The sequence below is a fragment of the Mustela putorius genome, unplaced genomic scaffold, assembly GCF_011764305.1.
Source record: "Mustela putorius furo isolate JIRA1106 unplaced genomic scaffold, ASM1176430v1.1 tig00004007_pilon_pilon_pilon, whole genome shotgun sequence".
In the NCBI taxonomy this organism is placed as follows: Eukaryota; Metazoa; Chordata; class Mammalia; order Carnivora; family Mustelidae; genus Mustela; species Mustela putorius.
In genome coordinates, this window is record NW_025422145.1 from 6,423,865 (window position 1) to 6,438,739 (window position 14,875).

Below are 14,875 nucleotides of genomic sequence, written 5' to 3' on the forward strand. Positions count from 1 at the left end.
GAGGGAAAGGGAGAAGCAGACTCCCCGACATGGGACCTGATCCCAGGACCCCGGGGATCATGACCCAAGCCAAAGGCAGATGCTTAACCAACTAAGCCACCCAGACGCCCCTCCGCCTCCCTTAACTGCTCCTCCTGATGTGTCAGGGAGGGAGGCATTGGGCCTGAGCTCTGAGAGACCCTGCTGCTGTCCCCTGTTTGGTGACAGCCATGCCTAAGGCCTGGCTTCGCCTGCCTGGAGCAGTGGGACAAACTAGCCAGACCTGACAGCCATGATGGTTCTCTGGACATTGTGAATTCACTCAATGTCATCAAACTGCCATTAAAAATGGTTAAAATGGTAAATTTAATTAGCATTTAAAAAAAGAAAGAAAGAAAGAAATCGGACCATGGCTTTGTTTGCCTTCTGGCTGCAGAGCTCCATTTACAAGGCTTGAAGAGGCAAACCTTTCTTCTCTTTCCCCTATCCAGAAAAGGGATTTTCCCCCTCGTTGGTCAGAAGCCACCTCCCCCCCCCCCTTTCCCAGGGAGAGCGCTGAGGCTTATCGGAGGCTTCTGATTGGCTGGGTCTCTGCTCAGGAAGCCCCCTCCCTGCCTCCCCCACCAGTCCTGGGTTGGAAGCATTGATCCAGGCTGAGCCCGGCCCTTTGGGAAAGCTCCGTGCCCTCGGAGAGAGGCTGATGGTGTGGGGCTCCCTTGGGCTGGTGGCGGTGCCGGTGCCCATGGGGTCCCTGGGTCTGGTCCTGCTCTGGGCGCTGGTGGCAGTGACTTCCGGGAGTAAGTAAAGCTGGGGCGCGGCTGGGACAGCAGCAGCTGGATACCTGGTCACCTGTTCCTCTGGCTCCCTTGGTTTGGCCTCTGATGGGGACCCAGCTTCTGAGTGGTCCTGCATGTTTTGCTCCTGTCTTGCACCAACATCCTCTGAAACCTGAGACCAGATCTGCAATCCTGAGGGAGGAAATGCTGACCTTGGGCGCCAGGGATACTACGCAGTCCGCTGGGGTATAGGGGTAGTGAGCTTGAAGATACTAAGTAGCTCTCAATGCGGGGTGACTGTATGGAATGAGCTTTTATCTGCTGTCTGCTTCCTGCAGAAGGGCCCAGGGCAGCACTATCCAATAAAATATCATGGGAGCCAATGTGTACTTTGAAAGGTTCTAGCAACCATGTTTTAAAGATGTTAAAAAGGAACGGGTGACATTAATTTTTAGAATATATTTTACTGGGCCAAAGTCTCATTATAAAATGTAATCAATGTAAAAAAATATTAATGAGACCAAATTTCCATTCTCTGAAATCTGGGGTATATTTTATACTGAGAGCTTATTTCAATTTTTTAAAAAAGATTTTATTTCTAAGTCATCTCTACACCCAACGTGGGGCTTGAACTTAAAACCCCCCAAAACAGGAGTCGCGCCCTCTGCCCAGTGAGCCAGACAGGTGCCCCCACCCCAGCATTCTGGTTTGGATATTAAATTTTCATTGCAAGTACTTGATGTATATTTTGATTTCCTACGATTTAGAGCTGAAAAAAGAGTTTTGTATCCTAGGTTGTTCTAAACATAGTTAAGTTTTCTAGTGGCTGACTTTAGGATCAGTTTTTAACTTAAAATTAAATTAATAACAAAAAATTAAATTACAGAACAGAAAGCTCCCCCATAACACCAGTCACATTTCAGATGCCCGATAGCCATGCGTGGCTGGTGTCTGTCTGTCGAGCTGGATGGTGCAGGTCAGATTATAGCTGTTTTTCTGTTTTGCTTTGTTTTTTTTTATTTTTTGTTGTTTTTGTGGGGGATTTGTTTGTTTGTTTGTTTTTGCTATATTTTTAGCACTTACCTGCCCAATGTACAGGAGCTCTTCCGTCAATCTGTGCAGGATAAATGAATGAACAGGGACCAGAACTGACATCAGAGAAAGCCGGAATGAGACCTGATCTCATTTCCAGGCTCTAGAGACAACCTCAGGTTCAGTCTCTTTCAACTCACCCCCTAGAAATGAGTAGGATCTGATGGGAAGATTTCTTACTGCCCAAGATTCTGTGTTTCCCCCTCCTTTGTTGATTTCTTGAGTAGGATTATTGAATCGTTTTGAAACTTTTTTTTTTTTTAATTTAAAATTTTTTTTAAGTGCGTGGGAAGTGGAAGGGAGTGGGACACAGTTTGGGCACTAATGCTCTTTGCAACACACCTGGTTTCTGAAGCTCATGGTGGATGGGGGTTCGAGGGCTTGGCTGCTTTTCAGCCTTAGCTGGGGGGGTAAAGCAGGTGTAGAGGTTGTTGGTGGAGCAAGCAAGCAGAATGCTGGATCTGTGCACGATTTGGAGTTTAAGCATCATGCGTAAATTAACGATTATCCATCAACAGGTTTTATTTGGTGCCCAGAGTACATGTCACAGAGCTGGAGGACAACTGGAAGAGAAATGTACTGAGTTAAATGTCTTTTTTTTTTTTTTTAAAGATTTAATTTTTATTTATTTGACAGACAAAGATCACAAGCAGGCAGAGAGGCAGCAGAGCAGAGAGAGAGAGAGAGAGGGAAGCAGGCTTCCTGCGGAGCAGAGAGCCTGATGCGGGGCTCCATCCCAGGACCCTGAGATCATGACCCGAGCCGAAGGCAGCAGCCCAAACCACTGAGCCACCCAGGCGCCCCAAGTTAAATGTCTTTGAAATGTATCTTTATCCATCAGTAAATGCTCTACTTGAATGCAAAGAGCATCTTGTTAGACGACACACGTTTCGGAGGTGGGAACATCCTAGCATGTTTATTTCATTGCAAAGGGTCTGTACAATGGTATAAATTGCACTTTCCCGGACCCGATGGACGTGCTTTGTCTTTCAAGGGATTAAGCAGGCTGGCGCGGGTCATGATTGGCAGTTGGGGGACAGTGAGGTGGTTTTGAGGATAGAAATGATGTTACTGAAAAGCCACTGTATGAAAACGGCTGCGGATAGAAGGATCCTCGGAGCTGAGGCTGTCCCAGGAGGGCAGATGGTAGCCTGGAAAGACCCAGAGGAGTGGCTAGAAGGAAGGACACACGAGGGTGACAGCAGGTGGAAGTGGCCTCTCCAGCAGGCTGGTGTGGCTGGAGGGAGGAATGCTGGGGCGGGGGCTGGGAGATTCCCTGCAGAGGGACCTCAGAGGCCCAAGGTGGGGGCCAAGGAGGTCGGGAGCCCATGCCGTTCCTGCTGTGGTCATCTTCTGCCACTGAGAAGGCGGTGGTGGGCGGCCAGGAGGAGGTGTCCTGAGACCCCCCCCCCCCCACCCCGCTGCAGCCTCTTGGTTTGGCTGTGTTGGTTCATGGTGGTCGGGGACTAGGGCGAAGACAAGCAGGAGGAAGAGTGTTTGGGCAGTTGGAAACAGGATGGGCGGAGGCCTTGAGCTGACGGAGAGCCAGGGTGGCTGGACGGTGAGGGCAGGGCGGCGTGAGATGCGGCCAGAGGGCAGAGCGAGGCTGGCGCTTGCACTAAGGATGTCCTTATAAGTGCACGTGGTGGGCAGGAAGCATAGGAGCTGTTACACCACGAGTGTTGCGATCAGGTTTAGGTTTTTAAGATGCCTCTAGCTGCGGACGATGAACTGGGGACATGGGGACTTGTTAGGAGGCTGCTGCGATCATCTGGGCGAGAGAAGGCATGGCGTTGCGTAGAGGGATGGCCGGGGAGACTCGCAGAGGAGTGATGGAGAGAGGGAGGCGGAGAGAGACGGAGGGAGTGGGGAGGGGGTGGGAGGGACAGATGGACGGAGGGAGGGAGACTCGGATTTGGTGATGGAGTTGGCAGATCGTGCTGATGCACTGGCACAGGGGTGGCAATAAGGGAAGGGAGTAGAAGCCCAGATGCCTCCTGCCTCACCAGCTTAAGCCGTCGGGACGGTGGTGCTGGTGAGCAAGATGGGGAAGAGCAGGTTGGGTAAGGAGCGGGGAGGTCACTCTCAGCCCTCCGGGGAAGAGGAGAGCCGGCGTTGCCTCTTATCCTCTTGAACCCGTCAGGGTCCCATTCACAAGTCGGTCAGTGGGTGGTCCTTCTCCTGGCCTTGCCCGCCTTCCATCTAATCTGTGGTTTCAGAAATTCCAGACTCGCTGGAGAGACCGGTGGCCTCCTGCATGATGGCGTGCCCAGGTGAGCAGCTCTCCGGGGAGACCTGATCACACCTCTGGTGACCAGGAGACGGGATGGGGCGGGGGTGGTGGTAGGAACAAAGCCGACCAGCTGCCAGGTGTGATTAGGGACAGCCTCGGAGGAGGGCATGTCCCCATTCCCAGAAGAGGCGGGGTGGGCGGAGCGAGGCCAGTTCTGGACAGGCCACCTGGTCGTCAGCAGTTAGGGAAGCAAACAGCACACCCAAGGTAATACGCCTCGGGCTTGGGCCTCATGCGTCTGAGGTCCTCCGGTGCAATAAACATCTGTGCTGGGTGATTCTATTTGCATTTTGGGGTGGAACACATGAGAGAACCTCAGGCAAATTCTTTGGAGGGAATAGAGCATCCTGGGAGTGGAAGGTGTGTCTCTGTCTGAGCTCAGGAACATGATAATTCACCTGGGAGCCCCAGAGAAGGGTGGGGTGTCACACTCAGGTTTTGCAATCGGTCCCCTGGCCTAAATAGAGGGTTAGAGATGTACAGAGCTGTCTGCTCCCTAAATCAGCCCTTTCTGCCACCTCAGTGCCCCTGAGGTCAGCTTGATGGTTCTGCCCCCAGTAAGGGCTCAGGGCAATGTTCTCCTCACACACACGCCAGTCCTTAAGGCAATAGACGAGGAGTCCCAAGGTTGGCATCCCAGCTGTGTGATGTTGCATGAGTTAGTTAACCTCTCTGGGCCTCCGTTTCTACCTGTGTAAAATGGGAAAATGAGAGCACCCACTCCAGAGTTGGTTAAGAAGCCTGAATGAGTTCACGTAGGTGTAGATCAGTGGTTCTGAACCAGCACGACTGTTCCCTTCAGGGATGTTTTGCAAAGCCTAGAGGTGGTTTTGGTTAGGGCAACTGGGTCCCCCATCAAGTGGGAAGAGGCCAACATTGACATTTAAAGCTCTTCGAAGGAGCTCTTAGTACTTGAGAACACGGGTTACCATTTATTAAGCACTAACTGTTAATATTTTAATTTTCTTTTTGCTTTCATAGGTGGGTACAGACCCCCAGCCTTCTCCTGTACTTGGGGCAGGCAGTTCAGGACCGAGATGGAGGGAGGGGGGAACAAGCATGTCCGGATAGTCTCCATGCAGTTGGGTACCCAACGGTGATGGGTTGTCAAGGTGACCCAGTGCCCTCTGTCTGCTCTCTAGGGTCAGCTGATCCCCACCTCCCTGTGGGCACCAGATACATCTATCAGTTTTCCACCAACACCAGTACTGGCCTGCAGGGGGACCCAGTGGAGGGGAGCGGCCTTGGCCTCCAAGGCTTGGTCCTCATTGATGTGCTGGGCCCATGCCAGATGGCCTTGTGGGTGAGTGTCTTTGGGCAACAGAGAAGACACAGTGATACTGGGGAGGGCCAAGGGGAAGCCACAGACCCCCAGTTTTCCAACAGAGAGGAGATTTCGGAGGATTCTCAGAATCAACAAGTCAGGACTCTGGAGGGTGACGTGGGAACATGGCGCCATTTTGGTTGAAGGAAGTGCCCCGTGGGGGGAGTAGCAGTGGTTAAAAAAAGAGTGTCGGTATTCCGTGTAGTAAGTAGACCCATGGGATGGGGACGGGGGATGTGTCTTTGGTAGAAATGAGGGTCAAAGCTGGGGAACCCGCCAGCCTCAGGAGTGAACAAAGCCAAACCGAGTCAAGAGCCTTATACACAAATGAACACTGGAGTGGATACCCGAGGCCTGGATGGGGTCCCCAGGCCTGCTCCAGGCAGCTTTATACAGCTTTATACTGGGCACTGGGCCTTGCAGTGCCTGGGTCCACGGCTCGGGTTAAAGGCAAATGGTAGGTGATGTGGTGGTGGTGTTTGCTTTGGGTTCATTCAAGGCAGAGCTATGAGCTAGACTTGGTGGTCACGATTGCCTTTCATCAGGATTTCCCCAGAGCTCCCTTGTGTTCTTGGTAGTGGAAGTGCCTGCCCCTTCTTTCCTGTCTCCTTCCTGCTGATTCTCCTGCATAGAGCCTCCCACCCTGCGTAAATGGCCACTTTGTTTCACTGGAGTCTTCTCTCAGGCTTGAAAAGCAGTTTCGAACTGGCTGGAGCGCTTGCTGACAAGAATTTCTCAAAACTTTTTATTTTTTTATGTTTCACGTAGATCACAGGATGGGGTATTCCATGGGGTGGCTCTGAGCTGCCTCTGAATTTTTTTTTTCCTTTTTAAAGATTTTATTTATGAGAGAGAGAGTGAGTGAGCGAGAGAGCACACAAGTGGGGGTAGGGGAGGGACAGACTCCCCACCGACCATGGAGCCCGATGTGGGGCTCCATCCCAGGACCCTGAGATCATGACCTGAGCCAAAAGCAGATGCTTAACTGACTGAGCCACCGAGGCAGCCTTGCCTCTGGATTCTTAAATCATCCAGAATGTTTGGCTCAGACCTGCCATTTTGGTGGTGTCTTTGCCTGCTCGTGTTCCTCAAAATACCAGCAGCTGCTTGTTTTTTTCTCCCATAGGGCCAGTTTTCACATAGCAAATGGTGTGCTGCTGCTGATTGATTTGGTTGCTTTGTTCTTAGCATTAAGGGGCACCTGGGTGGCTCAGTGGGTTAAGCCGCTGCCTTCGGCTCGGGTCATGATCTCGGGGTCCTGGGATCGAGTCCGGCATCGGGCTTTCTGCTCAGCAGGGAGCCTGCTTCCCTCTCTCTCTCTGCCTGCCTCTCTGTCTACTGTGATCTCTGTCAAATAGACAGATAAAATCTTAAAAAAAAAAAAAATTGATGGGGGGGCGCCTGGGTGGTTCAGTGGGTTAAAGCCTCTGCCTGCTCAGGTCATGATCCCAGGGTCCTGGGATGGAGTCCCGCATGGGGCTCTCTGCTCGGCAGGGAGTCTGCTTCCTCCTCTCTCTCTGCCTGCCTCTCTGCCTGCCTCTCTGCCTGCTTGTGATCTCTGTCTGTCAGATAAATAAATAAAATCTTTAAAAAAATATATAAAAAAAATTCATGGGACCCTGGGTGGCTCAGTCGGTGGAGTGTTCGACTCTTGATTTCAGCCCAGGTCACAATCTCAGGGTCATGAGATGGAGCCTTTGTCGGACTCCACACTGGACGTGGAGGCTGGTTAAGATTCCCTCTCTCCTTTTGCCCCTCCCCCTGCTGCACTCTCTAAAAAATAATTTAAAAAAAATAGGTAATGTCCATTGTTTTCAAGAATACAAAAAACTGGCTTTTATCAAAGATTTTTGGTAAAAATGGAAATTTTACGTGCATGCAGGAAGCCATCAATTAAAGTGTGAAAAGAAGTTTCCAGAACAATGAATTTTCACAAACAAAACATGTGTGTACTCAGCACCAGATCAAGAAATGAAACACAAACCCTCTAACCTTGCCCCATTCTCCCTTCCGGTCACTTTTCCAAAGATCCTGCTGAGTTCTAATACCATGGATTAGTTTGGCCTGTCTTTGGACTTTTCTTCTCTGATGGCATCAGGTGGGATGTTCTTTCTCTTCTGTGTCTGGTTTCTTTTTATTCTTTTTTAAAAGATATTTATTTATTTGAGAGAGAGAGTGAGAGAGAATGAGCAGTAGGATGGGGCAGAGGGAGAGGGAGAAACAGACTCCCTGCTGAGCAGTGAGCCCGAAATGGGGCTCGATCCCAGGACCCCAAGAGCATGACCTGAGCCACAGGTAGATGCTTAAACTGAGCCACCCAGATGCCCTTAGTCCTTTTTAAAAATTATGGTAAAATATATATCACAAAGTTTACTAATTAATTAGTTATTTGCTTAATTATTTAAACAGACTCTGTGCCCAGCGTGAAGCCCAATGTAGGGTTTGAACTTAGGACCCAGAGATCAAGATCTGAGCTGAGATCAAGAGTCAGACAGTAGGGGGCGCCTGGGTAGCTCAGTGGGTTAAAGCCTCTGCTTTTGGCTCAGGTCATGATCCCAGGGTCCTGGGATCGAGCCCTGCATCGGGCTCTCTGCTAAGCGGGGAGCCTGCTTCCTCCTCTCTCTCCGCCTACTTGTGATTTCTGTCTGTCAAATAAATAAAATCTTACAAAAAACAAAAAAGGAGTCAGATACTTAACCCACTGAGCCACCCAGGCGCCCCTCCTATTTCATTAACCATTTCCAGTGTATAATTCCGTGGCAACAAATGCATTTACGAAGTTCTGTAAATGTGTACGCACGTACAAATTACATATGTGATTACAGCTACCGTCTCCAGCTGCTTGTTTATCATCCCAAACAGAAGCCCTATACCCACCACACGGTAACACCCCCTTCCTCCTCCCTGCCGGCCCCCTGGATCTCTAGTTCACTTCCTGCCTCTGGGAATTTGCTGGGGAGGTGCCGCCCAGAAGTGGAAACACTTATCACCATCAATACCGCCATCAACATGTCAACGTCTGTGTCTGGGTTCTATCACTCAGTGTAATGTTTTCAAGGTTCATCCACATCACGGTCTGTATCAGATCTTCATTTTTTTATTGTTATATTTTAAATCAACATATAATGTATTACTCGTTTCAGGGGTACAGGTCTGTGACTCATCAGTCTTACACAATTCACAGTGCTCACCATAGCACATACCCTCCCAAATGTCCATAACCCCACCACCCTCTCCCTACCCCCTACCCAGTACCCCCCAGCAACTCTCAGTTTGTTTTCTGAGATCAAGAGTCTCTTATGGTTTGTCTTCTTCTCTGGTTTCATCTTGCTTCATTTTTCCCTCCCTTCCCCTGGGATCCTCTGTCTTGTTTCTCAAATTCCTCATATCCGGGAGATCATATAATTGTCCTTCTCTGAAAGACTTACTTTGCTTAGAATAATACCCTCTAGTTCCATCCATGTCATTGCAAATGGCAAGATTTCATTTCTTTTGATGGCTGCATAGTATTCCATTGTATGTCTATATCACATCTTCTTTATCCATTCATCTGTTGATGGACATCCAGGTTCTTTCCATAGTTTGGCTATTGTGGACATTGCTGCTATAAACATTCAGGTGCATGTGCCCCTTCGGATCACTGCATTTGTATCTTTAGGGTAAATACCCAGAGTGCGATTCCTGGGTCATGGGTATTCAGATCTATTCAGATCTTCATTTTTTTAAATATATATTTTTAGAGATTTATTTATCTTAGAGGAGGAAGGAGTGGGGACGGAGAGTGAGTGAGAGAGAGAACCAGATTCCTTGCTGATAGGGGAGTCCATTGTGGGGCTCGATCTCACAACCCTGAGATCATGACCTGAGCCAAAATCAAGTTGGATGGTTCACGGACTGAGTCACCCGGGCCCCCTCCTTTTAACCATTTTGAAGTATACAGTGCAGTGGGTTTTCAAAAACGATCTTCCATGTCTCTATGTTTCTATGGAAAATCTGGGGCATATGGAATACAGTCGCAGTGGGCAGCTTTCAACCAAGTGGTCGGTCCGTAAGTGGTGTCCGTTCCATGCCTGAGGGATCCATGGTCCTGGACAGCCTCTCGGGGCCAAGAGGGACTGTATTTCACCCCAACATTTCAAGCCTGGGCGACTGAGGAGATGACAGACCCTCCGCTGGCAGAGGGGAGCTGGTTTGCAGGGGAGAGAGGAAATGGGTTTTAGACAAGATGTGTGAAGATAAGTCACTTTGGAAAAAGCAAAATCCTGGGGCAGGGAAAGGTCTCTATGATGCTCTAATGGTGGATGCGTGTCGTGGTACGTGTGTCCAAACCCACAAATCGCACCCCCCCCCCCAGAGTGAGCCCCGGTGTAAACCATGGGCTTCGGGTGGTGATGATGTGTTTGTAACGTGTGCCATGCTGGTGGGGGTTTCAGTTTGGGGTGGGGGGCGTGGGTATGGGTATCCACAGGGTATATGAGAAATCTGTACACCCTTCTCAATATTGCTGTCAACCTAAGACTGCTCTCGGAAGAGTCTGTTTTTTACAAAGTGGGACCCGTCAGGTTAGGGAGGCAGTTTTTAGGGGCGGTTTTATTTTTCTTCTTTAGGAAGTCCACCTTCTTTGGCAAGAAGAACACACGCACACCCACACACGCGCGTGTGCGTGCGTATGCCCGTGGTGCTGTGGGGATATCCAAGTGTTTTATTCATGGTGGGCAAAGTCTTTTTTTTTTTTTTTTTTTTTTCTGTTTGTTTGCTTTACAGTCTAAACCTGTTTTGTTTTTATTGGGTAGTCATAGGAATCTCTTACTCCAATTTCCAGGGCCTTTTGGACAAAAGGAGAAAGTAGGGTGAACCTTTACTGGGGAGCGGTAGGCCCTGGCTATTTTTCCTGTTTACCCTTTGGAGATACTTGGCCTCCCCCACCTAGGAACTAGAACCTTCTGCCCAAGGGAGGGATCTCTCTGCCTACCCCCCTACCTGGGGCTGTGTCTCCTGCTGGACCCCAGAACTGCTTTGTGTGTAGGGGAGTTAGTGAGGTCCTGGGTATCCTGGGAGAGGTCCCTGACTCATGGGCCTTTCCGCTTCAGCTCCAAGAATTCCAGGTGACATCTATCCTGGGGTCCGAAGTGGCAGTTCTGAAGGACTCGGAGAATTTGAGGTAAGACACTAGGCCTTGCTCCTCATGGGACAAGACGTGCGAGCCCCGTATCTTCTTCCAACAGCTGCCAGGTGCTGGCTGCACCAAGTTAGATTGGAAGAATGACACCCCCTTTGATTTTGACCTTGTAGGCTCCCAGAGCAGATCATCAATGAGGACCGATGTAGGAGGCTTAAGTGACGCTCAGTGGCCTTCCCTTACCTGGTGGATGGAACTCACCTTCCATTTCCCTGCCAATCACCCCCAGCATGTCCAGATTCTGTGTTAGTCAGGCAACCTTGGGCATTGTCCTTGAGTGCATTCTGGAAGACACTGGTATCTTCCATTAAAGCAGCCCCCCCACCCCCAATCTCTGCTGAGATGGGGGTTTTCTTGGAGACCCATGGCCTTTCCCATCCCAAGCTAAGCCTCCCTTTTGTGATCCAACCAAGGACCAAGCCTGGAATTCTCTCTCCGGCTTGTTTCCCAGGACTCGCTGACAGTGGCCTCTGTGGCCTCAAAGCTCAGTCCAGCCGCCAGACTGAAGACAAGTCCATCTCTGCAGATTCCTCTTCCTTTTTTATTGCAAATTCATTTGTTTAAAAAAAAAAAAGGCTTTGTGTGTGGGGGGTGATGGTGATGCAGGGTTGGGGGACGCTGTGGGGGCAGTGGACCCCCGCTGAAAGGCCTAGGGTGGTCTCCTCCCTGGGGGGAGTGCGGGCTATTGTCCGTGGGCCCCTCATCAGAAATGCTAAGTCACAGGGCTGGGGGCTGTCAGCTCCTTGAGGCCAGACTGACATTTGCGATTCTGGAAGGGGCGGGCACCATTAGCATTTCTCTAGGGCCAGGCCTGAGACCCAGGGGGGCTACTCCCAGAAGGCCCTCAGATTCCTGCTGGGGCTGGAGAAGGGGCAGTGACCTCCCCAGGAGGGGCAAGTAGGGACACTTGCCTGGAGTTTGGCTCTATTCTGCCCACCCCGCCCCCCAAAATGGTGGGGACGTCCCTGCCTATCACCTCCCCTCTCCCATCCGCTCACCTGGCGGATGCAGGACGCAGGCTCCAGGCTCCGTTGGTCCCCGGTGATGGGTGGGTCTCTTTTCCTCATTTGCACAGTGATGGAGTCTCAAGTCACTTCCTGCGGTGGGTGGGGGTGGCGAGGTGGGGGGTGATGCGAGTTCTGAGACCCATGACACTGGAGCCCGCCTGCCTGGGTTCAAATCCCAGCCGGTGTCTGGAACCAGCCACATTCTGGTCCTTTCCTCTGTAACGTGTGTGTGTTGGGGGGGTGGGATGCTAGGTGCCTCCCAGGTGGGCTGGGCGAATGAGAATCTTTGTTCAGAAAGCTCTTAAAAGTGCAGACTTGTATTCTTTGAGGCAGGGCACGCACAGGTAATTTGGGGGCAAGTGTTAATAAGGAGTGGGGCAGCTCTGAGCAGAGTCGGCTGCCCCTTGTGTTTGATTCCGAAGTTACCAGTTGCCAGAGAACACAGCTGAAGGGGGGAGCCAGGCTATTTGGGAAGATGCTGGGTTCCCCATGGGGGTTTCCTAGACCCACTGACCTAAAGCAGGGGGAGCAGGGGTACCCCGGCCCTGGCGGCCTGGCGCCTCGGAGGGCCTCTGCGTGACTCCCGCCCACCGTCCCCAGCGCCGCCCTGGGCCGCCACCCGCTGCGCTTTGTCCTGCAGGCAGGGCGCGTGGCCCGCCTGTGTCCCCGCGGCGCAGAGCCGCGCTGGGCGCTGAACGTGAAGCGCGCAGTGCTGAGCCTCCTACAGGGGCTCCCAGACGCTCGCGGCCCCCAGACCCTCGAAGAGGTGAGGCCGGGAGCCTGGAGGGGGCGGGGGCAGGGGCGGAGCTGGGGGCTCACGGGGAGCTGACGGGGGGTCTCGCTCGCCCAGGTGGACGTCCTGGGCAGGTGTCCCACCACGTACCAGCCACAGGGTGCCCGATTGCGCAAGACCAAGGACTTGGCCCGCTGCTCCCTGCGCCGAGTGCGCACGTCCGTGCGCTCCCAGGCCCTGCCACGGGAGGAGGTAAGTGCCTCCGGTTCCTCCGCCCAGTCCCCCAGTCCCGCCTTCCTTCTCCTCCTCCCTCAACTCCCTTCTCCTCCTCCCTCAACGCCCTCTCTGGCCCCATGGAGCACTCCCTCTACACATCTCCGGGACCAGCCCCTTCCTTTCCCTTTCCTTCTATCTCCTTCACTCCACACTTGTCCCCTCCGGCCCGTCTCCGGCTTTCCTTCTCCCTCCCCCTCTGCTCCCGCGGGCGCGGGCGGCCTGGCTCCCCACTTCCTCTCCTTGCAGAGAATCTGTCTTGTCGATAGTATGTTTCCAGGGAAGAAAAAGAGATGATCCTTGATGTCCTTAAGTACCAGGAGACAAAGTCTGTGGCGCAGGTGCCCGTTTCTGGGACCATCTTCCTTCCCCTGCGCTCCCTCACCACCCCCACCCCCAAGCAGGCTTTGCTTAGGCTGCTGGTACTATGACCCAGGCTGGTTGGTGGTGGTGGGTGCTGCTGAGGTCCCCTGTTGAAGGCCCCGATGTGCCCCACCTCACTCCCTCCTGCCCTCCAGGGGCCCCATTAGCTGGCTTCCTTCCCATTTGGGCCCTCCCCTGAGCCCCTGCCTCTCCCTGTCCCTGTGGTCCCACAGGCTGGCCGGGCCTCCGGCCTCATCTGCCTCCAGAGTTTCCAGGCTGGTGTGCTGAGGGAGGCCTCCTGCACGGAGCTGGACACGGTGGGGCCCCTCTCGGAGAAGGCAAGTGCCGTGCAGATGCGGACCCTTAACTCGCTCACCCTGCTGCGTGAGATGTCCCTGGAGCCGGCTGTCACAGGTGACCAAGGGGGGGACGTGAGGGCCCTCAGAGGAGTCTTGGGACCTCCCTTTGTGGAGGGGCTCAAGCAGGCCTAGGCTCTGTCTTGAACCGTTTCTGAAAATGGCTATCGTCAGAAGAGTCAGGTTCTTTTTCTAGAAGTTTCTCCAGAAATTTCTGCAGGCTCAGAGGGCTCAGGCTTGGTCTTGACCTTCCCCCTGGGTTGTCTTCAGTGGAGTTAGAATCTTCTGGTTTCCTGCTTTTGTGGGAAACCTCCCCCATAAAACCTTCCATCTGATGACCTGACCATTTCTGGGGAGCAGGGGGCAAGCTGACTCAGCTTTCCTGATTTTTCTGGGAAGTCTCTGCCAACACATAGCATTCCCCGGAGCCTGGCTCTCTCCTCCAGTTTTGCATGGGAAGAAAGTAGCAAGGTGGGCAGCTGAGGGCAAAAAGATAATTTTGCATGATTGAAAAACCATTTCTCTGAATAATGAAACAATGCTTCTAACTGCTGATGATTGGAAAGGATTTACTCGGGCCACGAGCTGTGCTGAGTGTTTTATGTGGATTATTTAATTTGGTTCTTATTGTGAGGGTACCATGAGGAAGGTACTGTTATTAGTTGCATTTTCAAATAAGGAAACGGTGCCTCCAAGGGTAAGAGGGCTTGTCTGAGGTCGCACGGCTAGTGAGAGGCAGAGCCGTGACTCGAACCTCCAGCTCTGTTCTGTAGCCCTGGACGGGACCCCTTGTGCTTCTGAGCCCAGGCTCACTGCTCCACTGCGGGAGAGCCTGGCAGGTGGGGATGGAGCCCAGTGGTTTCCCAGCGCCCTCTCTGGCCCCATGGAGCACTGGCTAAGAACCTGCCTCCTGAGTGCTCCCTCGGGCACATTGGAGCCCTAAGGGGGCAGCTAGTTGTGTCCCAATGTGTCCGGTTGTATCTTCACTAGGATAGGAGTGGTTTTATTTTGTTTTTAAAGGTATATTTATTTTTTATTATTCCTTAAAGATTTTACATATTTATTTGACAAAGAGAGCCAGAGAGCCCAAGCGAGGTGGGGTGGGGGAAGGGAAAGGGAGAAGGAGAAGCAGGCTCCCCACTGAACAGGGAGCCCGATGTGGGGCTCCATCACAGGACCCCTGGATCATGACTGGAGCCAGAGGCAGACTCTTAACTGACTGAGCCACCGAGGTGCCCCTAAAGAGTTATTTGTTTTGAGAGCGAGAAAGGGAGAGGGAGGGAGAACCTCCAGCAGATTCCATGCTGAGCGTAGAGCCCAACGCGGGGCTTGATCTCATCCCCCTTAGATCATGACCTGAGCCAAAACCAAGAACTCAACTGACTGAGCCACCCAGGTGCCCCATAAGTGGTTTTATTTTTATTTTTTATTTTTCAGTTAAAAATTTTTTAATTGGCCTGCTGTACAATTAATCTATTTAAAGTGTATAATTCGATGGCT

The 14,875-nt window shown here is 52.0% G+C and overlaps 1 protein-coding gene across 4 annotated transcripts in view; it reads left to right on the top strand.

The window, feature by feature from the left end:
• The first annotated feature begins 461 nt into the window (after positions 1-461).
• LOC101689973 overlaps positions 462-14,875 on the top strand; it is a 127,060-nt gene continuing 112,646 nt past the window's right edge. For 3 of the 4 annotated variants that reach the window (XM_045072035.1, XM_045072036.1, XM_045072037.1), the window contains exons 1-6: positions 3,746-4,120; positions 5,283-5,443; positions 10,555-10,625; positions 12,251-12,416; positions 12,501-12,635; positions 13,253-13,433. In XM_045072035.1, the coding sequence (XP_044927970.1) occupies positions 4,105-4,120; positions 5,283-5,443; positions 10,555-10,625; positions 12,251-12,416; positions 12,501-12,635; positions 13,253-13,433 (730 nt within the window). In that variant the 5' untranslated portion in view covers positions 3,746-4,104. Of the gene's footprint in view, positions 777-3,745; positions 4,121-5,282; positions 5,444-10,554; positions 10,626-12,250; positions 12,417-12,500; positions 12,636-13,252; positions 13,434-14,875 lie in introns of those variants that run through there. The other variant, XM_013055141.2, reaches the window with a different exon arrangement.